This window comes from Mustela lutreola, chromosome 1, assembly GCF_030435805.1.
Source record: "Mustela lutreola isolate mMusLut2 chromosome 1, mMusLut2.pri, whole genome shotgun sequence".
In the NCBI taxonomy this organism is placed as follows: domain Eukaryota; kingdom Metazoa; phylum Chordata; class Mammalia; order Carnivora; family Mustelidae; genus Mustela; species Mustela lutreola.
The window spans coordinates 152,404,219-152,429,435 of NC_081290.1; the positions used below are offsets into that span (position 1 = coordinate 152,404,219).

The window sequence follows — 25,217 nt, forward strand, 5'->3', positions numbered from 1 at the left end:
AAAAATGGAAGGTTGCTGGGGGCTCTGGGAAGACTTCTGCCATTTCTGATCAAGCAGATAGGGCTTAAGAACCACCACCCTTCTCCCTCATTTTCTTCATATGTGCCTGGATGCTGCTTTGATACCTAGAATGGTGTAGCCGTCTTTAGACCACAGGGACATGCTAAGACAAAGAGACAGTGACAAGCCTTCTGCTCTGACAGTTTTGAGAGGTTTAGCCAACGCCAACAACCATCCACCTTTGGATTTCTTACTTGGTCAGTGAAATAAATTGTTTAAGCCATTGTAGTCAAGTCTGCCATTACCTGCAGTCAAAAACATTCCTAAATGAAATACAAACTTTATTTTATGACTACGGGAACTAAAACTGCTCTTTTCCAATAACACATAAATAAATAAAAAGATAAGCACGTCAGAAAAAAAAAATTAATGAATTCTTACACCAGATGGCAAAACAACCATCTTGCACTGGGAAATAAAATGGAAAAAAAATAAGTAAGCAAACTCCTTATTTTTTCTGATGGTATTTTTTTTAAGATTTTTATTTATTTATTTGTCAGAGAGAGAGAGAGAGATTGAGCGAGCCTGCACAAGCGCACAAGCAGGCAGAGGCAGAGAGAAGGAGGCTCCCTGCCAAGCAAGGAGCCCGATGCGGGACTTGATCCCAGAACCCTGAGCTGAGCCACCCAGGCGTCCCTCTGAGGGTATTGTTTGTACGTCTCTCAGGTTCAAAGCATATAGTGAACGAACCATTAACAGTCAGTAAATATATATGTACAAAACAATGTGTACTTTTTATAGAGTTAAATTTACCTTAACATTCTTACCATACATTCTTCTGTTTCAGAGTATAATCTTCAATAATCTCTCTTTAAGAGCCATGAATAATGTCATACCTGAAGAAGTGGTTGTTTCCCCAGAGAATCCTGTCCCCATGGTGGAGTTGTATAGGACTAGATACAGAAGAGCCATTTACAAATGTTCTGAGGGGAGAAGAGGTTAAACAAGCAAACAATGATTATCTTATTTTCTCCTTTAATTACCCAATACTATAGAGATCTAGTTACTAGGAAAAAAGAAATAATCAATTCCCCAAAATAATCAATTCTCCTGCCCTCAGTGAATTTCACTATTTGTATTTACTTCTCTGCTGAGAAATGCTTACAGTACTAAGTATAATAAATTACTATCCTCTATTTTTCACAATTCCGAACTTGTTATATAGCATATTAAGGAGTAAATATGAAGTGATTATAGTCAATAAGAAAAAGCTGGGAGCAGTGTACATTACAACTCAAATGAGTATGTCCAATCTACATGAATAATAAGAGCCAAGCAACCAACTAGACTCTAGAAATAGAAAAAATGAGACCTGTGCTAAATTCTTCTGTAACTTCCTAGAGCACAGAAAAACATTCATATCCTATCAATATATAAAAGATTTATAGGGTCCACTTGACTCCTTATCTTTTTTTTAAGATTTTATTTATTTATTTGACAGAGAGATCACAAGGCAGAGAGGCAGACAGAAAGAGAGGAGAAAGCAGGCTCCCCGCTGAGCAGAGACCACCCCCCCACCCCGGAGATCATGACCTGAGCCCACTGAGCCACTCAGGCACCCCACTGACTACTTACCTTGACAATGGAGTTCAACAGAGGGGTGGATAGAAGGATATAAAGGGAAAAATTTGCAGGTGCAGGGAAAAAACACCATTGTAAGACTGATATTCCTGGAATACCAGTTTCATCAAGCCTCTTTCCTCCTGAAGGACTCATTTGCTTAGATATGGGATAAAGGTCAAGTTCTTTATCTTGACCCTTAAGGCCCTATAAAACGAAGCCCTGTTTACCTCTCTCTTTCTCTTCCCCCTCAAGCAAATTCTCAACTCCAGCCAAAAAAAAAAAAAAAAAAGTTTAGGTTCTGTCCACTAAACATGATTAATTTAATTGACTCTTCTTTCAAAACCAGGTTTATGCCAGTCCTGCAACCTAGAACAGCGTTCCCATTCCTCCCCATCCCCCTACCAAGTTCTATGCAGCTTTCAAAGCCCAGCTGGTTTCTGCTTCCTCTGTAAAAGCTGCTCATCACTCCAGCCTATAGTGTCTTATTTCTGTACTATACTAAAGCACTTAACTGGCTTTATATTGTTAGTTACTTTTTATATATATGCATATACACAAAATCCTACTGTGGCTATCCGGATTTCACTTACATGTAGGTTTTTTTTTGTTTTTTTTTTTAAAGATTTATTTATTTATTTATTTGACAGAGAGATCACAAGTAGAGAGGCAGGCAGAGAGAGAGAGAAGCAGGCTCCCCGCCTAGCAGAGATCCCGACATGGGACTCGATCCCAGGACCCCGAGATCATGACCCGAGCCGAAGGCAGCGGCTTAACCCACTGAGCCACCCAGGCGCCCCTACGTGTAGGTTTTTAAACACTATAAGTAACTGGTCCTCCTATAGTCTGATTATTCAAAGCATGAACTCAAAAATTTTAACAAGAGGGAACCTACTAAAATTAGCAGATTTCAGCTTTTATGACACAAATCCCTTAAATATAATGAGGAGTTCAATTAAAGAGAAACATATAGAGGCTAATTTTTAAAACCTACAGCCATTAAGCCATAATTAATAAATAAAAGCATGGTTATAATAAGAGTTTTCAAGGTGTGGTCTCTGTGGGGTCCCCAAGATCAAAGCTATTTTTATAATAATGCTAACCTGCCCTTTTCACCGTGTTGACGTTTATACCGGCAATGAGTAAAACTGCTGTTTTAGCACAAACGAAGGCAATGGCACCAAACATGATTAGTAGTCACTGAACCACTCATGCCATGCACTCAGAATTGTTGAAAAAGGTTTCCTTTGAGGATGTCCTTGATGAAGCAATAAAAATTACTACTTTTTAAAAATCCTGACCCTTCGTAACTTTTTAAACATTTCAGGTTGACAAAACGAGAAGTACATAAAAAAGCACTGTGTTCACTGACACCAGAGTATGACGACTGTCCTGAGCAAAAGACATATATAAAGTGGTATCTAGGGCAGCCATTTTCCTGCAAATGGACAAAGCGAGGAAATGCCAACTGTGAATTTCAAGTGAGAATTGGAAGTTTGGAAACTTGTGTCAATGTCCTCCACTCAAAGACCACTAGGAGCATTCCCGTAGCTGAACAAGCTGGGTTGATTATTCATGCACAGGGAGAAGAGACAGTCGCAGGAAGCATGGGATGTCTCAGTACCAGTGTGCTCGGAAGGACTGTTGCAGGATTTGGGCTTTAGCCAGACGAGTTGGCAAAGGGTCTGAGAGAAGGGGGCTCTGTACATGTTGGATGCATTCAGAAGGCAGGAATACTTTTATGATTGGGCATTCTACAAAAATCTTATTTATAGAGGGTAGACTAGAATGAAGATTATAATAAAATTGTGACCGGTAAAGAAGTAATCACTCACCTCAGCCAAGAGAAAGTATTTGGTATTTGGTGTGTGACAGAGTGACCTTGGTTTTTGTCTGTGCTGAAACAAAATTATTATGTGGCCTGCTTTGTCATATTTTATCACAGCTTCAGAGTAACCTTGCCTCAGTAAGACTACTCAATAAGAGAATAGCATGCCCAGGCTGGGAGTACCGGGCCTAGCTCCTGCTGTTCTTTCCTCTTCCTCATTTGTATCCTTCACTGTGACGTGGATAGTTTCCCAATATTTAAAGACTTTTTGGATAAGTTAGTAATAATATTTTTTGAAGATTTATTTTAAAAAATTTTATTTATTTGAAAAAGAGAAAGAGAGCAAGTGCACTCAGCGGGGGAGGGAGAGAGAATCTGAAGCAGATACCATGCAGACCCGATACAGGCTCCCACGACTGTGAGCTCATGATCAGAGCTGAAACCAACAGTTGGTCGCTTAACCGACTGAACCACCCAGGTGCCCCATGACTTATTTATTTTTAGAAAGAGAAATAGAGAAAGAAAGAGCACATGTAGAGGAGTAGGGGGAAGGGCAGAGGGAAAGGAAAAGAAAGAATCTCCAGCACACTGCCCACTGAGTGTGGGCCCAACTTGGGGCTCAATCTCACAACCCTGAGATCATGACCTGAGACCATGACCTGAGTTGAAACGAAGAGTGGGATGCTCAACCAACTGTACCACTCAGACACCCCAAGATTAGTAATGATGTTAATGATTATTCAGTATCATATAATGAAATGAATCAACATTTGAAGAATCACTCTAAGTCAATTAACAGTTGTAGACCATTATATAACAGGGCAGTAACAGCTTCACAGCTCAAGGAAGCAAAGTGAGAAACATTTAATTTACATAATATTATATCTCTTCATTCATTACTTATCGAGTGCTTATATACTATATTATAATATATATTTTATAATATATACTTATATTCTATTACATACTAAGGAGAGAGAACCAAAAAAGAAAGGCCCCTGTCCTCAATGAGCTCACAGTCTACTGCAATAATAAAGGTTAAAAGCCCACAAGAACACAGTGTGATAGGGTGCTCGGGTGGCTAAGTTGGTTATGTATCCGACTATTGATTCCAGCTCAGGTCTTGATCTCAGGGTCGTGAAGTTAAGCCCCACATTAGGGTGCACACTGGACATGGAGACTATTTAAAAAATAAAGTTTTTTAGAAACAATAATATTAAGTCTTAACATAAGAGGAAGCATAAGGTGTACAGGGAATATATACTAGGGGCCCTTCATGTAGACCAAATAGGGAATTCCTCCAAAGTTGACAACGACAGAGCTTAGTCTTGAAGGTCAAATACAAGTCCGTTGCCCAAAAGAACAACAGACACAGAGGAATAGGAGACAAATAGGAGGGATGTGAGGGATTTTAAATAAAAAATAGTAGAAAGTTTGGGGTGGCTCAGTTGGTTAAGTGTCTGCCTTTGGCTGGGGTCATGATCCTGGGGTCATGAGATCGAGTCCCACATCAGGCTCCCTGCTTAGTGAGGAGCCTGCTTCTGCCTCGCGCCCCTTCCTGCTGCTCCCCCTACTTGTTCTCTCTCTGTGTCAAATAAATAAATAAAATCTCTCTCTGTGTCAAATAAATAAATAAAATAAATAAATAAAATAAAAATTAGTCAAAAGCCATCTGGCTGTATGGTAAGAGACCCAGGAAAAAGATTAGAGTGTTGGCATAGTTCCTTCCAATCAAGATTTGATGAGGGTCTTATTTAAACAAGGCCACAGTAGTGAGTATAGAGAGGAGAGATGGGTTTAAGAGCTATTAAAAAGTTCAATGTAAAGGTCTTGGTAACTAACTGGATAGCTTCATTAAGTGAACTTAAAAGCAAAGGCCAAACATGCTTATAACACCCACAACTAGTGTACTTTCTTCCTCTTAAAAATTATTGTGACATTGACACTAATTAAAGTACATTACCTGGTATTCTTCTGAGGAGTCAGCATGACCTGGCCTTCTGCTGTGATGTCTATAATACAATGTTCAGGAAGAATCCCCATGCCACATAGCTGGATATCTTGGGAATTTGCTGAGCCTATCAATGTGTGTTCCTAGAAAAGAATCAAACTCACTGATTAATACTGTATTCTTACATGTATAAAAACTGAAATCATCTCCTCTGAGCCCTCTTACGTTGATCCATTACATTAGCTAAAAGTTTCTTTGAAGCAAATGGAAAGGGGTAGGGGGAATTTCTGACTTTCTCTGAAATATATTCTATAAGGTATATTTCCTTATAAGGAGTAATGCACTAAGTTGAGTTATACCTTTCAAAACTAAAACTATAGTTTCATATTAATGGCTATATTACATTATTTTCCATTGCAATCTTGATCCCAAATTTATACTACTCTCAGAGCATGAGGCATGAGTCAATAATGCACCAAAAATGCTGGTCTGAAAACCAGTTACTTAAGTTGTACATCTTGAACCCAGTCTCAATCAAGATGATCAACTACAAAGATAAAAAGCTATTCAAATCTAAGGAGTTTGAAAAGATTAAAATTACTTTATGAATCCCATGGTCTCCCTAATCCTCAAAGAAGATATGATGGCTGTGTTGTTCCTACTGTAGAGCCACAATTACTCAATTCTTGAAGCCACAGTCACCAGCCTTGCTGTTTTGGCTGACAACTGAGAAACGGATATAAAAATCAAGCTCCCTCTTACGCACTTCAACACTTAAGGACTGTATATACTTAAACACTGATAACACTGGGATGTGTCCCTAAGCCACCTTCTCCTTTCATACACCTAGATCTGCAGTCAGACACAAAATATGCTAGTCTTTGCAAGCCATATGCAACCACTCAACTCTGCCTAGTAGTGTGAAGATGGTCAGACAACACACAAATAACAAGTACGGCTACTTTCCAGTAAAACTTTATTTATGAACATTGAAATCTGAACTGGACATAATTTTCACATGTCTGAAATACTGTGATTCTTCTAATTTTTTTAACCATTTAAAAAATGTAAAAACCATTCTTAGCTCCCAGGCCACAGAGAAGCAGGCAGGGAATTAGATCTGGTCAGTGGAAGGCTGACCTCTGATCATGATGACTTTATCCAGTTGCATGGGTATTAAATACTGTTGAAACAGGGAAACTAAAAGGACCCCAATTAAAAACTGCTATTTTTGCTCCTTTCCTGCCTCTACTCTTGCAAGGGCTTACAACAGCCCCCCATGCCCCACCCACACATACCTATAGAACAAATAATGTATGTTCTCCTTGTAAAGGTCAAGGAGTTAATGACTTCTTTGGAGTCTACCAGCACAATACCACCTAAGGAGTGACCAAAACCACTGACTCACCAAGATCTCTGGCTCCAGGGCATAAGTGGCTTACCGAGGACACCTAAACACTCCTCTCTGTTACTGGATGCCTGATAAGACACTATCCTCAATAAAAACCCCAGGCCCCAAGCAAAGAGGACATTCTCCTTTGCGTTCTGAGTTTAACAGGTGCTTTGTCTGTATCTGCACTCTCCCTAGGTCTTCGGTAAACTCCGCTCTCTTCCTCTTGGCTTCCATTTGATTTCTGTCCTGTGTGAAGGCAAGGACCTTCTTGGCTGGCCCTGCACGACCCCCTCTGGGCCCTCAGACCCCTCTTGAAGGCTACAGTCTTTAAATCACCAGCCAGATCAGGGAAATACAAATCAAAACCACAATGAGATATCACCTCACACCAGTCAGAATGGCTAAAATCAACAAGTCAGGAAATGACAGATGCTGGCGAGGATGCGGAGAAAGGGGAACCCTCCTACACTGTTGGTGGGAATGCAAGCTGGTGCAGCCACTCTGGAAAACAGCATGGAGGTTCCTCAAAATGTTGAAAATAGAACTGCCCTATGACCCAGCAATTGCACTATTGGGTATTTACCCTAAAGATACAAATGTAGTGATCCAAAGGGACACATGCACCCGAATGTTTATAGCAGCAATGTCCACAATAGCCAAACTATGGAAAGAACCTAGATGTCCATCAACAGATGAATGGATCAAGAAGATGTGGTATATATACACAATGGAATACTATGCAGCCATCAAAAGAAATGAAATCTTGCCATTTGCAACAACATGGATGGAACTAGAGCGTATCATGCTTAGCGAAATAAGTCAAGCAGAGAAAGACAACTATCATATGATCTCCCTGATATGAGGAAGTGGTGATGCAACATGGAGGCTTAAGTGGGTAGAAGAATAAATGAAACAAGATGGGATTGGGAGGGAGACAAACCATAAGTGACTCTTAATCTCACAAAACAAACTGAGGGTTGCCGGGGGGAGGGGGTTGGGGAGAAGGGGGTGGGATTATGGACATTGGGGAGGGTATGTGATTTGGTGAGTGCTGTGAAGTGTGTAAACCTGGTGATTCACAGACCTGGGGATAAAAATATATGTATATAAAAAATATATGTTTATAAAAAATAAAAATAAAAAAAAAAATAAATAAAAAAAAAATAAAAAAAAATAAATCACCAGCCAGAAGCTAGACTTCAGTTCCATTATTTCCCTGCCTCTATTACCACTATTCTAGTCTCACTAACCATTATTTCTTACCTAGTTGGATGCTTAAAGACATTTTTTTAAGGTTTTACTTTTATTTGTGTATGTGTATGTATGTGTGCATGTATTTACTTACTTATCTATGTATGTATGTATGTATGTAAGCCAGTGCACGCACTCCCAAGCTGAGGGAGGAGTAGACGGGGGGCAGAAGGGAAAAGAATTTCAGGCAGATTGTCCCCTGAGCCCAGAGCCTGATAACGGGCTCCATCTCAGGACTCTGAGATCATGACCTGAGCCGAAATCAAGGGTCACACTCTTAATCGACTGAGTCACCCAGCTGCCCTGCTTAAAGCCATTTCAAAGCATCTAAATGTCATTCTAAATGACATCTGAGTGTCTGGAGACATTTCAAAGTGAAAAGCCCGAAGCAGAACTTTTGTTCCCCAACCCCACCCAATGAATCTAGTCCCTTCCAGGGCAGTGATTACTGCCACCACCCAGTTAGTCCGCTAAAAAGCTTAGATGCTATAGAGTCCTGTCCTTCCCTTACCAGCCTACCCCTGGGCCCAAGTCAGTCTGAACATCCCTATAGACTATCCCTCCAAAACATATCCGGAATTGGCTTATTTCCCCCCATCTATCACACCCTGCTCTACTACAGGGATACACCTCCTGCTATTTCCTCCACTTTTAATCCTAACCGCCCCCCAACCCCATCCACTACCAGCACATAGGCAGATCATGTGATCTCCCTATTTAAAGCCCTCTAATGGTTTCCATGAATTCCAAATTCTTATCCAGGCTTACAAAAAACACTCAGATGTACTCCGGGGTGGTTCTGTTGGTTGGGCGACTATCTTCAGCTCAGGTCCCAGACATTGTCCCAGAGACCCCGGGTCGAGTCCTGTATCAGGCTCCCATCTCCATGGAAAGTCTGCTTCTCCCTCTGACCTTCTCCCCTCTTATGCTCGCTCGCTCTCTCCCTTTCTCTCTCAATAAAATCTTGAAGGAAAAAAAAAAAAAAAGAAAACACCCAGAGATGTGGCCCTGCCTATCTCTCCTATTCTAGCTCCTGCCACTCCCCCTGCTCTTGGAGCAAGATAAGGCCACGTAGCCTTTTTTCAGTCCTTTGAACACACAGGCAGTTTCCTTGGTCTGAAATGTTTCCCCCCACCTTGATATTGGTAGTTTCTTATCACTTCTATCTCACCTTTAAAGGGCACATTCTCAGAGATATATCCCGAACTGATCATCAGAATCAACCACCCCATTACTCTCCTATTTCAATTCCTTACTTAGCACTGACTGTTGGGGCTCAGTATCTACCTACACCGCTAGCTTGGAAAAAAGCAGAGAACAGTTTGACCCACTCCCCACTGTAATCCAATCACTTAACACAGGTGTGGCACAATTAGGCATTAGATAAATTCAAAAGAAAAATAAATGAATAATCACTTCCTTCAGACTCAAAGGAAGACGATTCTCTCTCTCCTTTGCTGGTAACTCTTCTAATTATGTTGTGGGTCCCAGTGCTTCCCATCTCTTCTGGGACCTCAATCTCATAAAAAGGGCCCCTCCCCACTAGTATTTTCATTTCCCCTCTTCTGGGGGCTTCTTCACTCAACTATACTGCAGTAGTGTTTCTAAGGCAACATGGAGCTGGGATGGAGCTGTCCTATGGTATCCTATCCAATCCCCAAGGAGTATACATAATACAGAGGACATGCCACATAAACCTTTACTTCCCACTACTGGGTGAGGCTTCCCAGCTAATCCCCAGACTTTTCTAATCTGGAGAACAAGACTTGACTGTGTAGAAACTGTAAGTAATGTTTTATGATGGTCAGTAGCAGGCCTGAGGAATCTATCTCATGCCTATCTCCATTACCCACTTTGGTTCTTCCCACCCTGTCTTTACAAAACCAATCCCATGGTAGAAAGAAGTTCCAAAAGGAGGGAAAAAGTATCTGGCTGACTCGCTGGAGGAGCACCTGACTCTAAGGGTTTTGAGTTCAAGCCCATATAAAATGTAAAGACTACTTAAAAAAAATAAAATCTTAAAACAAAACAAAGTCTACAGAGAAAAAGGGCCCAGGACCACCTAAAAAAGAAGGAAAAATCCCCCAGAACACTTGGCTTAGGCCATTTCCATGTATAATCTCTTTTCTCCTCCTGTCAGAAATTCTAGAAAGAGTCCTAATAGTGACTTTGGTAGAAGTGGAGGTAAGCCCTGAGCTATATATTCCAGGTTGGAGTTTGAGCATATCTCCAGCTGTACACAGGTTCAGGCCCCCATCTGTGCCCTTGCTCTTGTTCTCTTTGCCTGAAATGCTTCTTCTTCCCTTCATCTAAATGAGAGTGTCTTAAATACCCAGGTCTAGCTTCATCTTCTACTTGAAAGTTTCACCATTAAGTGACACCTACTTCTCCCTTCGCTGAACCCTGATTATATTCAGAGTGGGTATCACATTTTACTACCTGTGGCACAAATGGTTTTTTCCCTTTATTTAGACAGGAGTCCTGCATCTTTGCCAACAAAGAGCACAGCATATGATACATGGCAGACACTAAGTATCTGGTCATAGACTAAATTAAAAATTACTGGAGATAAGATATAAACACAAGCATATAAAGGTCTAATCCAAATTCTAGAAGGAAAACTTCACTTTTTCGACAAATATTACACTGAACATGTATTAAAAGATGGGCACTGAATGGCTAGAGATAAAAGAAAGACAAAGTCCCAATTCTGGTGCTTCCTTTACAATCTCAGAGACAACTTAAATCTCTCATTTGAGGTTATAATCTATTCTGATTTGGATGATGATTGGCTGGAATCTAAAACATTGAGCCCTAAAAGCTCAATCTGCCAAAGCCTTACTGTTTGATGTTTAAACAAGTTGGACAATAAGCTTTTTGATAAATTCCTCCTATTTTGCTCTAAGCAATGCAATAAAAATACTCATGAGGAAAAAAATAAACATCATAGGTTGGTGCAGAGGTTTATCTAATAAGTAAGTGCTATGAAAGTACAAGGTAATCAAAATAAGATAAGGTTAATCGGTGGTAGATTTTCCATCTCAATATGATACATGCCTTTTTTTTTTTAGAGAGAAAGAGAGCGCATGTGGGGGGGGGGGGACAGGCAGAGGGAGAGAAAAGGTCTCAAGCAGACTCTGCCTCAAGCATGGAGCCCGACACAGGCCACAGGGCTTGAGCCCATGTCCCCAAGATCATGACTGAGCTGAAACCAATAGCTGGATGCCAACCAACCGCACTACCCAGGCACCCCTGAATATAATGATTCTTAAAGTATACTAGTTTTCAGGAAAACTTTAACAAATATAAAATACTAGATTTTAAAATCTCAGAAACAGCTAAAGGCTAGAAATGGCTTTTTAATCTTTCTTCATCCATTTAAATTTAATTTCACTGGAGATGATTAGTTAACTATTCTATGAATTACAGTACCTTGCTTCCTTTATAAATCAACTATTTATGCAGCTTTTTTAAGAATCTCCCTTTCATCCACTAAATCCTAAAGGACAAAGAGAAAGAGACAGAGAAGGAAGGGGATGTGAAAATGAGGGAGGAGAGAAAGGAAGATGAAAAGAGACAGGAATTGTCCACTAGTGACGTATTTCACAGGGCAAGCTTTTCTGAGCCTACAAGAAGGAAAAGCAGCATATTAGTAAAGCCTATGAGGTTCCTCAGACTTATCAGCATCCTCAGATAATTTCTGAAGGAAAAGGTAAGTGAGTATCAGGAGCACTAAGAAGAAAAATACTTGTTACTCCTCACATATCTAAATAATCAAAATTCCTTAATAAGTCATTCTGGCTTAACAGAACCAAGACTCCAAAGACAACTGTTCTAGAATTGAGGTGGAAAAGGCAGGAAGGCACCTGCCCATCTTTTATGAATTCAAGCCCTAAATCATAGGGGTCCAACTGCTGCCGACCCAAGAACTCCTAATGTGCCCTAACTATCTTACTCATCTTGGGCTCCTTGAAACCTAACCTGCAGCTCCAGAAACACTGTCTGGCTGGTGCCTCGGCCATTCTGAACCCCTCAGTCAGCGACTGAATACTAGGCAACATACCAACAGATGGTTTACTTTCAATGATATGAGCAACATGTCTTTTCAAGCTGCTGCTGAATCACTTATCAAGGTATGAATCCTTACTGAGTGTGTCTATGTAAACTCTGTAGAATTTCTGTGTGTATGTAAAATCTATGTAGAATCAGCCTTGTTTCCCAGGCCATTAATAGCTGACTTGTGAAGAGTAGATCCAGAACTGCATGAGCAAAATAGCCCTCCTGAAAGATTTGGTGGATAATTCAAGGCATGCTGACAATCAATCATACTGTGATACCATTTCTGAAATGTGAAAATATGTAGCACTTTAAATCCAAAGACATACATATAGGAATAGATCTAGAGAATAGAGATAAAACTATTAAATACTAACTGAGGTCATCTCTACATGTTGGGATTTGGGCACGGATCCCCCCTCTTTTTCTAATAAGTGTTTATAAAACTCTTCAGAAAACAAAGCGTATAACTAGCATCATGTTTTTAAGGTGGGGGAAGCAATTCTTCCCTCTAGAAGCTTCCCCCTAGAAGCTTGGCTGTTACTGGGTAGAAGTCTCCAAGACCATCTCAGAATCACAAGCGATCCTTGCTTTACCTGAGAACACAGAGTTGTAAAAATAACTTTTTGCAAGGAGATCTTAATAATCAATGGGGAAAACCACAATTATATGACCTTTTTTAAAAAAAAAAAAAAAGATTTTATTTATTTATTGACAGAGAGAGAAAGATCACAAGTAGGCAGAGAGGCAAGTAGAGGGAGAGGTGGAAGCAGGCTCCCTGCTTAGCAGAGAACCTAATGCAGGTTCCCAGGACCCTGAGATCATGACCTGAGCCAAACGCAGAGGCTTAATCAACTGAGCCACCCAAGTGCTCCTATTTTGTGACTTTCTTAAATGTCTGTAAAAACATTAAGAATTCTCTTATTGCTACAATATATAAGGAAATGAAAAAACAGTAAAACTATTTAGTTTACTATAATTTAGAATATTAGACACATTGAAATTTAAAATATTTTCTTTGTGAAAAACTTATCAAGAGTAGTTTGAACACTGCTTGCCTTCTTCTTCTCTGTATAGGTATATAACTTACAATATGGAGTGAGCATGCTTTCTGTTCCTTGGCAAACTGTGATCCTCCTTTCTAAGCATCTACCATTTTAACCTCTGTGTCCAGATGCTACAAAATACCTCCAAGGGCTCCTTCAATGGGAAGTGTTCTCTGGTGTCACTCCCTTTGGGACATCTTCATCCTTCTCGTCACACTTTCATAACTTACATCAGTAAGTTCACCCTCACTAAGTTTCTCTGGCTGCATATGTAGAATCTCATGAACAGCAGTGGCATCAACATTATTTACTAAATTGTGGTGACTGGAATTTGTGTGTGTTGAAGCCATGCAAGGCAGAGACTGCCCATGCATGCAAATCAGATGCGAAATCATCTCAGGAGTTAAGTTCCATCTATGGTTTGGCCACCATACCCTACCCTGCCAGTTCCAGACCAAACAAATAAATGGAGGATTCTGTTCTGGAAGAGACTCAGACCACTTGGAACCAGAAAAAACATTAGAGACCATTTAATCTAGTGCCCTCATTTTATAGATGGGGTGCTGAAAATCACCCCGAGATGTGAAGTCATCTGCCCAGCACCTAAATTGATTTCGGAATTCAAAGGCAAGAAGAAAGTAAAACAAAACAAAACAAAACGCTCAGCCTCCAAATTCCTCCTTCCCACATCATGGTATCACTTTACTGAAGCAAAAAACTGTTCTTGGACTGAGATCATCCTTCTGAATGTGCTTGGTCATGAATATGCTTTTGTCATGGGGTGCGCTTGGGCAGTCAAGAAATCAACACTGCCTCAAATTCTGCCAAAACAGGGTTGACCACACAATCTGAAACAGAATCCCGACACCTCCACACGAGATGACCAGAAATATTTTGACTACTCTCCAAAAATCTTTAAATAGTTTCTTTGTTTAATTTTATAGTTAAGGAACAGATATGAATCAGGTTTTTTTCTTGTTGGGCGTATGTGTTTGTGTGTTCCAATTTGAACTTCATCACATCAGAAAGAAAAAGAATTCAGAGTTCAGAGAAATAAAAAGGGCAGAATATTTGAGTCCTATTCTATACTGCATCTCTCCTGAAGCATATGACTGTCTACAGCTGAAACCCTAATGCAAAATGCTGCCACGATTATTAAGAAACACAGTACAGGATGTGATCATTTAAACTTCTTTTTTCAACAGACAAGGATAATATACGTAAGACACCACAAAGAGCATCAAATAAATGCGCAATATTTGATATTTGTATGTACTGTATGTACTGCTTCTGTTCACATAGTGTTTGTATATATCAATTCTCATTTAATCTTCACAGGAACCCTGTGAGGTAGCCAGACAAAGCATCCATTTATAGAGGAGTCTGTAGACCAGAGGGGGCAATGGACTTGAGATCACACATCCAGACAAAAACACAGGTCATCTCCCTGCTACTCTCATGTTGCTCCCACCCGAGTACAAAAATCTGAGAGCACACACAAGCTATATGTATCAAAAACGTGATTTAATTCATAGCATAATAAAACATGGCATCAGATACTCATTAATAAGGGGTGTTATCAAAATAACACCAACTAGTTATGCCAGGATATCTCTGATCAAAACTGGGAAACTAGCCAATGTGCCATAAATCCTTTAGTCTTCCTAGACACGAAGCCACATGTTTGTTTGTTTTTTTAATTTTACAACAGTAAACACTTTACCAGCTCATCTTTAACTTCCTAGTCATCTTAGTTAAACCTACTATATAAGTGCCTATAGTATAAGAGAGGGGGATTTCCTCCTAGTATTTATTAACCACATGTCAGAATCATATAGTCCTAATAATAGGACTATAAATTACCTAATTTATTTATGCTGTTGGCATGACAAGGCAATTGTGAGCTCCTCATAATTTATGTAGTGGCTCAGGATTCCGGCTCATTCTAAAGTTGTCTCTTGCCTCCCTGATATGTCCCACAATTTCAGGTTTCAGTGTATATCATTATTTGGGTTTTTTTCTGTTCCATACTCTGACCCTCTTGGTCTCTAAGTGACCTATTCTTTTTTTTTATAAGTTGATAATCCAAATTCTTAAATTTTCCTTAATTACTGGAAACACAAAATTCATAGTAGGTGGCCCTATACCATAACTTCCATTTACATTTCCTTTAAAATAATAAATAAACATTTCTTTTTATAATCTAACCACTCACAAAAAGGTGTGCTTCATATAAACCACGAAAACTTCAGTCTACTAATAAATCATTTAGTTCTAAAAGTCCTTCTTTAAGCTTTAAAGTTACCTACTTAACTCCCAGGTATAAATCACAGTCAATAATAGTAGCTACAGTTACTTAATTTCTTGAAAATAACATCAGAATATTATTTTTTGTATTACTAGGTTAAATTATATCACTCGAAGACTAAAAAGAGCCACTAATCCCAGGGGCACCTGGATGGCTCAGTCGGTTGAGAATCCAACTCTTGGTTCTGGCGTAGGTGGTGATCTCAGGGTTGTGGGATGGAGCCCCACGTCAGGCTCTGTGCTCAACAGGGAGTCTGTTAGAGATTCTCTCTCTCCCTCTCCTCTGCCCCTTCCCCACATCCACTCTATCTCTCTCTCTAAAATAATAAATAAATCTTAAAAATAAATCAAATAAAAAGGGAAATTAATCTCAGAAACTCAAGATTTTCTATACTTCAATTTAAACAATTTGCTAATTCTCATTATTTTGGAATAAGCATGGTTCTCCAAGTTTAAAAAAAATACTATGAAACACTGTTCTATATTGCTGCAGGAAATGATAGCAAAGTCTGTTACCTCACCTTTAAATAATAAACCAGAAGTTCATTCAGAGCAGGATCAGCATTCAGATTAACAAGGAAGCATTTATCATCCCCAACTTTAATCCCAGAAGACTGAAGAGATATTCCAAGACTCTCAAGCTGTTTCTGTCGCTCCTGTAAATGTATTAGAGAGCTATTAATTCCATAACTATTGATACAGCAAGATATAAAAGGTCATACATTGGAATAATTATTAAATAACTGTATAATTAAAGTAGGTTATCTTAGGACCTGGTATTATAGATCACTGCATTTTTTTCTCTTTCCAAACTATATGTTATTTTATCTTGTTAACTACAACTTTATTTTGAGAAATAAAGGCATTACCAATAGCAACCAAATATTCTACTGAGTTCTCAATTTTTACTCTTGAAAATACCTAACATCTTAAATTTGTCTCTCTCATTTAATTCTGTACATCTGAGCAAAGCTGTTTTACCAACTGTGATCTTTCCATAAGGCCAAATTTTTAATACACTCTCTTGCCCGACAGCCGCGGTGAATCCCCAGCCAGGATAAAAGCCAACTCCCTCAACAAAGTCCATAGGCCCTCAATCTGGCCCGCTTCCTCTCCATCTTCATGTCTTATGGTTCCTACTCTCAAAGGCTTATATACTCTCAAAGAGTTATATGGAACTCTTCCAGATTCCTGAAAGGGTCAAGAATGCGCTCCCTAGATGAACAGATTTTACACCTGTCTCTTCTATCTGAAGCATACTTGTTCTCATACTTGGTAACTCATACTTGTTTACTTGACTATTTCTCTATGAAGGCAGGGATCCCATACATCCACTGTGAATTCCTAACACCTAGCACAGTGCGTCATACACAGTGAGTGCTCAAAATGTCAGTCTTGTGAATGTATCAAAATAAAAAATGCATATGCATTCAAGTATTATTTTCCTAAGAATATGAACCTTTCTTCTTTGTAACTACCTGTCTCTGAATCCAAACGATATACAACGGTATACACAGAGGGGGATATAGACTCCTGCAACCAGTAGTCTAAGATTAAGGTATATGAATAGGGGCAGAGCAGTGTGTCTTTGACAACACATAAATAGCAAGTGATAATGAGTCATAGCCACCAAAAGCCTTTGATTCTGAGGAAAGACAAGAAAAACTAAGTCATTTAACTAGGGCCACATAGTAAGTTTGCAGTACAACTGAATTACAGCCTGAGGATTCTGCTATTTTTAGGGATACTATCCCAAAGTTACCTGACCATGGACCATTTTTCTTCCCAGAAGACTTATTAACAACTGGTGGCTATACCACCAGAAATGCATTTTGGGAAATGCTAGTGTCTTCTGAAAAAAGGTCAGTGACCAACAGACCAGGTTGGTCTCCTTTTTCCAGGAGAGAAGTGACGCAAGCTCAGCAGCAGAAAGCCTGAAGGCTTGCAAAGATAAGGTGTTAAATGAAGTGTTGGATAAAATCAGGCACCCTCCTTAAAAGGGACACTGGATGGAGGAAGAGAATAGTTAAGTAAGGAAAGATGCTAATGATAACAATTTAACAGCATTAGCAATGCAATTTCACTTAGACCTACCCTGCCTTCCATCAGCAAAGCAATGCAAATACAATACCATTTCAAAGTCAATGTTTACTTTTGGAGTAGCTCAAAAAGGCTCACACAAATTAGTTTTAAGTTGGGTAATTATTAGACTGACTTACAATTTGTGAAAAACAAAAAGTAAGTATAAATGAGAAATAAAGTTCATATACTGGACTATTCTCTTCTAATTTGAAGGATATGCATTAAAATAACTCAATGTTGGGAAACAGATAAGACCAGATGGTCATATGTTGATCTCAGTGAAACTGGTTGATGCCACAAGTGAATCCATTATATTCTTCTCCTGTTATTATCTATTTTGGAAATGATGATAATAAAAAACATATAAAAATTAGTCTGTACTAATATGATATCCACTTTATGCTACATAATAGTAGTACCATCCTACAATATCTGATGTACACATTGATTCTGGGAAGCACATTTAAAGACGGAACCTGCTGGGTGACAAAAGTAGCAAGTTCTGTGTATTTACTAATATGAGGAACAGTTGAAAACACTAGAGATTTTTAACTTTAGAAAAGGAGCGGAAGAAGGCAGAGGTTACCTTAAATATCTGGGTAATGACTGTCCCTGTCCTGTAGGACTGTTGGGGGCTTAAATAAAATACTGCATTTAAAAGTACTTAGCATAGGGCCCAACACATGTACCTAATACATATTTGCTATTATTACTCTCATTTACTGTATGCATGTGGAACACCCCTTCTCTTAGCTTTAAAGAACAAACTAAGGACCATGAACGTAAATGAAAGAATAAAAGATTCTGATTAAATAGCTACTATTGGAGTCATCAGAGCTGTCCAATCATGAAAAGATTGCTCGACAGGGGGCTGGCCTCCACATACCATGTATATTTCTAAAACAGGCTGAATACCTACCTAAAAGGAATGCCATGGAACAAGTCTTTTACTAAGTAGACAACTGGACATTTAGGATTCTTTCCAAATGCTAAGGTTCCCACCCTAAAATTGCACAACTCTACCTCTATTAAGTATTTTAAACACAATAGATAACTCAGATTCAGTTATTTCATATTACTTTTATTAAGTTGTCATAATAAAGCCAGAGGTTTATAACCGAGTATCTGCCACTAATAATTTTGTAATAAGGTTAAGTTCCTTAGGACTGCAAAGCACTTAATAGAATTGGGGGTTTAGAGTCAGAGACTACAAAGTAGCTACTTCATTTAAAAAATGTTTATGTCTCTAAGTATATTTCTTACATAATGAACTATTAATTATAATTATGTCTTCTTTAGCCTTCAAATTAACTTTGTGAAATAGACTCTTGGATCTAGTTTCTTATTACTGGTGCTAGATTTGCCATCTTCAAAGCCAAAAATCAAAAAAGGAACCAGAAACGCCATAAGTTGCATTGCACAAACTGCCACGAGCTTTCTCTTGCTTTAATCAGGAAGCACGAACCTGTGCAATCTCCTCGGTTTTCCTCAGTTTCTCCTCCCAGGTCACAGTCATTTCCTGGATTAGCTTCTCTGATTCTTCTAGTCGGTCTTTTAGTTCTGGAGATTTCATTGCCTATAAGAAAATGTTTATTTCATGAAATGTCTGTACCATGCCCTGAAGAAAGCATTAACTAAATCCAAAAGGATAATAGTAATAATCTGGCTGCTCTCAGCTCTATAATTCACCAAGCTCTCTGATCTACCTAAGCCAGAACGATGAATGCGACTGACAAACAGCAACCAGACTCTGTGCATCCCACAAGCTCATTCAGTTAGCCAAGGTAGGCTTGAAAGGAAGACTCACCTGTGTTCTTCCAACCTACTGTCACTGTGAAGATCTAGTTACATTTATTCTTTTTAAGATTTATTTATTTATTTGACAGCGAGAAAGGGAACACAATCAGGGCAAGTGTGAGTGGGAGAAGCAGGCTCCCCAGTGAACAGGGAGCCTGATGCAGGGCTCCATCCTAGGACCCTGAAATCATGACCTGAGCTGAAATCAGATGCTTAATGACTGAGCCACCCAGGCACCTCAAGATCTACATTTAGAGAGACAGAACATTTAGGCTCTCAATGGCTTATTTTTAAATCCCAATAGGACCGTATATCTAGACTCATACATGGGATTCATTCTAATCTCTACTCATGACTTCAGGTATTGATTCAAGTATATACAGATGAAATCTGCACATGTTGTAAACTGAACAGTAGTATTAATACCAGGAAGATGGAAACAAAATTTCAAAGAATCCTGATGAACTGTAAAATTATACTGTAAAAACAAGATAAATTTCAAGGGGCAAAAATATGACCAAGACAATTGTTTTGACCATGTATTTTATCAACTTACTACCAGCAAACAGGTTGTAAAAAAGAAAAGGGCTATGGTCCCAAACCCAGGAAAGAGTCCCACAGGGCTAATCATGGGAATAGAATGCTAATTAAACTACAGATCCTGAATCTGGTATTTTATTCCAATTTTGAAAAAGAGGATGAGCATCTGGTTGTAGGTTAGAACGGTACATGTTTCAAATTCAGTAAAGGAACATAAACACCATACATCACAGAATATACAAAGGGTAGTAGAAATAGAGCACCTCTAAACTGATGGGTATTTCTTTCTTTCTTTCTTTCTTTTAGATTTATTTATTTATTTGAGAGAGAGAGCATGAGTGGGAGGGGCAGAGGGAGAGGGAGAGAGAATCTTAAGCAGACTCCCCACTGACCACAGAGCCCAATATGGAGCTCGATCCCATCACCCTGAGCCAAACCCAAGAGTCCAACACTTAACTGGCTGTGCCACCCAGGCATCCCTAAACAGATGAGTATTTCTGCTATAAAATATTTTTTCTACAAACATAATTAAACCACAACATGGAAAAACTAGGTTATTAAGATGTGGAAAAACTCCTTAAGATTTCCATTCTGCCTTCAACCAGTAAACAAATGATACAAGTATCTGCTTGAGTCCTCTTCCAGTCTTTTCTGCACTAAAATTGCATACTTTGTGTTTTAAGCATCTCTCTCCCTCTCTCCCTTATTCTTAGTTATACCTCTCCTTTCTTGTCTCCTGCCTATACTGTGGAAAGAAACATTTTCTCAATTCCCTTTATTCTCTCTTCCTGTTCAATCCTTTCACACCAGTAAAAACTCTATATAAATTTCAACTATGACTATCTGTCTTTACTTATTACTCATCTCAAGTTTCTCTTCCTATAGGAAACTCAAAAATTCTAAGTGGAGTACTTATCACTTACAGCTAAGAGGAAGAAAATTCAAATTCTAGATTTTCCTAGACCCACAATGTGTGGCTTGGCTGTGCCTTATACCTCTGCTTTGGTTAGCTGCTCTCGGAGCTTTTCTACTTCTTCCCGAAGATCCCGGATAATTCGTGCATTAGGATCCTCATTCACCACAGCATGGTTCACGATGTTCTTGGCTCGATCTGCATACCGCAGAGTTGAAAGGGTTTCATCATAGTTATCAGCTGCTGGACTGACAGTGGCCACCATGGCTGTCTTGCTGTTACCCCCAAGACTGTCCTAGATGAAGAAAGAAATTGAGTAGGATTTTTAAGTTGGAAGAAAACATAATAGAGGAAGTTGAAGTCAGACAGGGTGAGAGAACATACCAAGGTCAAACATATATTAAAGGGCAAAGCTAGGACTAAAACAGATATACTGACTCATGCCCCCTGCTCACTCTTCTCTGCCAAGCTACTTTTCCGCAGAAGGGAGATCTGGTTTTTAAGAAAAGACAGGGAAATACAAGGAAGCCTACATTTATTTCAGTTTAATAACAATTGGTTCTAAGCAGTCTACTCAAAAAACAATGATTTCTTAAATTCCTAAAAATCTTCCTTAGAGAAACTAAGCAATCATGATATTTGTTATCTGATCAAAAAGTGATTACCAGGATGCCTGGGTGGCTCAGTTGGTTAAGCAGTTGCCTTTGGCTCAGGTCATGAACCCAACGTCCTGGGATCAAGTCCCACATCGGGCTCCTTGCTCAGCAGGGAGCCTGCTTCTCCCTCTGCCTCTGCCTGCCATTCTGTCTGCCTATGCTCGCTCTCTCTCCCTCTCTCTCTCTGATAAATAAATAAAATCTTTAAAAAAAAAAAAAGTGATTACCTACAATCTACTCCATGATGCCATGTACTTCCTTAGAAAAAATGAACAATCGTGATATTATTTCTTATCTGATCAAAAAGTGATTACCTACAATCTACTTCATAATGCCATGTACTTGGAATCTCTGTGAAGCTTAAATAATGGCAGAGAAAGTGTTGCTGTTACAAGCTATCAAGTACCTTGCAAACTTTTTCAAACATAAGATATAATTATAATCTTATAAAATAAAAGATATGTTGAAGGTACCTGATTTTATTCCCTCTGACAGCTTCAAAAACTAAAAAAACAGGCTTATCTTCTACACAACCATTTCTACAGTTCAGGCAAAGGGGCTAAAGAAAACACACTCATTTTCATTATGCTAACACTGATCAGTCTGGTGAAACAGGCTTTAGAATGGGCGCCAACAAATTTGAAAAACTACTTCCACTTGAGAACATTAAAAAATAACTAAATATAACTCAGAATTACAAAACTAGAAATCAAGTCCACCCTGACTCTGCTTCACCACCCAAAGGCTGTATGTAATCCACCTGCCACAGGCAGCCTCTCAGACAGCCCCGGATGAGCCCTAATCCCTGGTATTACTACCTCAACAACCAGCCCCTTCCCTTCAGTGTAGACAGGACATCTGATTTATCTCTAAGGAACAGAACAGAGCAGAAGTGATAGCATGTCACTTCTGAGATGAGATTCTAAAAAGATCATGGCTTCAGTTACAGGTATTTTCTCTTACTCTTGGGAAACTACTGTCAGGAGGTGAGGTGGCCCTATGAAGAGACCTCAGGAGTGAATTTAGAAACAGATCTGAAGCCTGACAACAACCACCTAGGTGAGCAGATCCAACCCCAGTCAAACCTTGTACTGACTACCCCGGTAACACTTTGACTGTAGCCACGTGAGAGACCCCCATGGGAACCACTTGGTTAGACCACACCCAGAATCCTGACCCATGGAAACTATGAGATAATAAATGGCTGTTGTTTCTAGCTGTTAAGTTTTAGAGGTAATCTGTTCCACAGCAATAGATAACTAATAATACACTAACATACCATCCCAAGATGAAAAGAATTAACCAAAAAAAGAGACTCAATACCCTCTTTCAGCAAGAGAATATAACTGAATTATAGATTCTCAAGATAGAGAAAAGACTCAAACAAGGCAATATGGGGAATCACAGGTTGTAAGAAAGCCAACTCTACCTTGGGCAGCATTAACAGATATAAAACTCTTACTTCTGAAGATACAAAGTTTTTCCGATATCAACATATCTAAAATTTGTCTGTGCAATCTATGATTTACACCATTTTGGGACAGACTTTACCTAGTCTCTTAGCGTTTTGTGAACTGGATTATTTTTCTGATTAAAAAAACCCCAGAGGTTTGTTCTAAACAAAAAAGGTCAAATACTCTGCCTAAAGATCCAGACCTAGTAAACCAACAATACTCTAATCCAGCGGTATTCCGCTTTCAAGTCCAATATGACTGCTACTCTCCCACAGCTACTCACAATTACACAGTAACCAAGTAACACTTGGCAATACAGAGAGCTCAGACCTGGGAAACAAGTAAAGTGGCCAGACAGCTTTCCAAGTTATTCTGTCTTACTGCCAGAGACCAAGTAATTCCCTAGGTAATGCTAACAGTTCAATACAATCACAGACAAATGTGTGTGTGTGATCGACAATGACAATCCACTAAAGAAAATTCAGTTTTCCATAGAAAACATAACTTCGTTATACTTCCAAAGGAAATATACTCTAACGCATGAAAAGGAAGGAAGCATAAGTAATTTGGGCTCTAGAAGGCAGAAGTAACTCCCGCCAAGTCTGCATGATGGCTTGCTTTCTTCTTTGCTTCCAGACACTGATCTCACACCGTTAGTGCCCAGCTTTGGCAACTTCCAAAAGAATGTCAAGATGCACATGAATGAAATTCCAACGTTATATATAAAGATCACAGGAATGACATCTCCAATTACAGTTCAGTCACTCGCAACACCACGGGGGAGTGCTGCCTTTCAGGATCTACTGCATTCTGTTAGCCCACGTGAACAGCAAATACTACTGGGTAAAAGGGTATTTGAGACAGTAACGAACAAGGGGAAAAGGCATGGATACTGTGCTTCAACTTGTGCTGAGAAAAGGAAACCTGGCAAAGGACAAATACTTGATACTTTAAAAGCCCTTGTGCATGAGTAACAATATGCTTATATTCAAAAATGGCCCCATGCCATCAGCAAGAAGGAAACAGCAACAAAAGAACTGGCACTCATTCAAGGAGAAAGTATAAAGCTTCTTGTTACTCTTTAATTGTTTAATTAGGCAAATCAGATGAGCTTCGTTTCAAATGCAGCAACTGCAAATTAAATGGACACAGGAAAGAAACTGAATTTTGGAAGGCAGGATTTTTTAAAGCTGAAAGAACACTCTGAAGTCATCTAACGAAATTATTGCACTTTACAGATGAGAAATTGAGACCCAGGAAGACTGGCAGACTTAACCGAAGGTCATAAACGCTAGTTCAGAGCAGAGCTGAAAGTACTCCTTCACTCAGCTCTTCACAGAGTTTACCACCTAAAGGGTAACCCTGGTGAGCAAATACTATATAGTAAGAACTAGAGTAGGGATAAACACAGCATGGTCGTAGAAAACACAACGAGCAGAAAGCCTAACCTTGAAGGGTTAGGGACAACTTTCAGGGAAAGTGACATCTGAGACCTAAAGATATTGAATAAACATCATCCAGATAAAGGCTCGAGGGGAGGGAAGTAAGAGAAGAGATTGAAAAGAAGAGGAAGAAAGTTCCAAACAGAGTAAGAGTAAATTCCTAGAAGTTAGAGCACTCATCACTTAGCTAGAACTGATTATAGCAAGATCAAGATGAACCATTAGAAAGAGGGAGGGGTCAAATTACTGAAGGCCTAGTAAATTACAAATCGTCAAAGAATTTGGACTTTATCATAATGGCCTATAAGAGAGTTACTGAAGAGACTGAAGTTTAAAAAAGAGTATTAACTTTAAGATAGGATAACTTACTATAAAAAATGGGATGGAAAGCTTGAGGGAGATGTTTCAATCATCTAGGCAAGAGATGGAAGTCGCCTTCATTAGATAAGTAGCAGTAATAATGAAAAAAGGTGGATTAAGTCAAAAGATACTCATTATTTGAGCATTCATTACCAGAAATTATTTGATGTTAAGAGGTTCATATTTAGAAGGTTACCCTGAGAAGCAGAAAACCTCTTAATAAGAAATGGTTCTCCACCGACCACTTACCAAACGAGTAACCACTCCACTCACCAGGAGAAGAGCTAGAGAGAATGAGAAGAGCATTCACATCCATCCCCCACCAAATCACCAAGGGCAGTCATTTTCTCTGACCCCAGATGTTGTAAATATCAAGAGCATAACACAATTATAATGCAAATACAATGCAAAAACACTTTTTTAAAAGAAACTGCAAACCTTATAAAGGATGAGCAATTTTATGAGTTCATTGATAGGCTGGAGTACACTAGAATCATACAAAATCGAACAAGGATCAGGGA

General features: G+C 39.1%; 1 protein-coding gene across 2 annotated transcripts in view; it reads right to left on the reverse strand.

The window, feature by feature from the left end:
* The window catches only part of KIF13B (kinesin family member 13B), a 213,144-nt gene that overhangs the window by 93,348 nt on the left and 94,579 nt on the right, over positions 1-25,217 (reverse strand). For both annotated transcript variants that reach the window (XM_059176995.1, XM_059177001.1), the window contains exons 11-15: positions 20,867-21,079; positions 19,000-19,110; positions 15,974-16,108; positions 5,412-5,542; positions 897-983 (exon numbers count right to left, since the gene is read on the reverse strand). In XM_059176995.1, the coding sequence (XP_059032978.1) occupies positions 897-983; positions 5,412-5,542; positions 15,974-16,108; positions 19,000-19,110; positions 20,867-21,079 (677 nt within the window). The remainder of the gene's footprint in view (positions 1-896; positions 984-5,411; positions 5,543-15,973; positions 16,109-18,999; positions 19,111-20,866; positions 21,080-25,217) is intronic.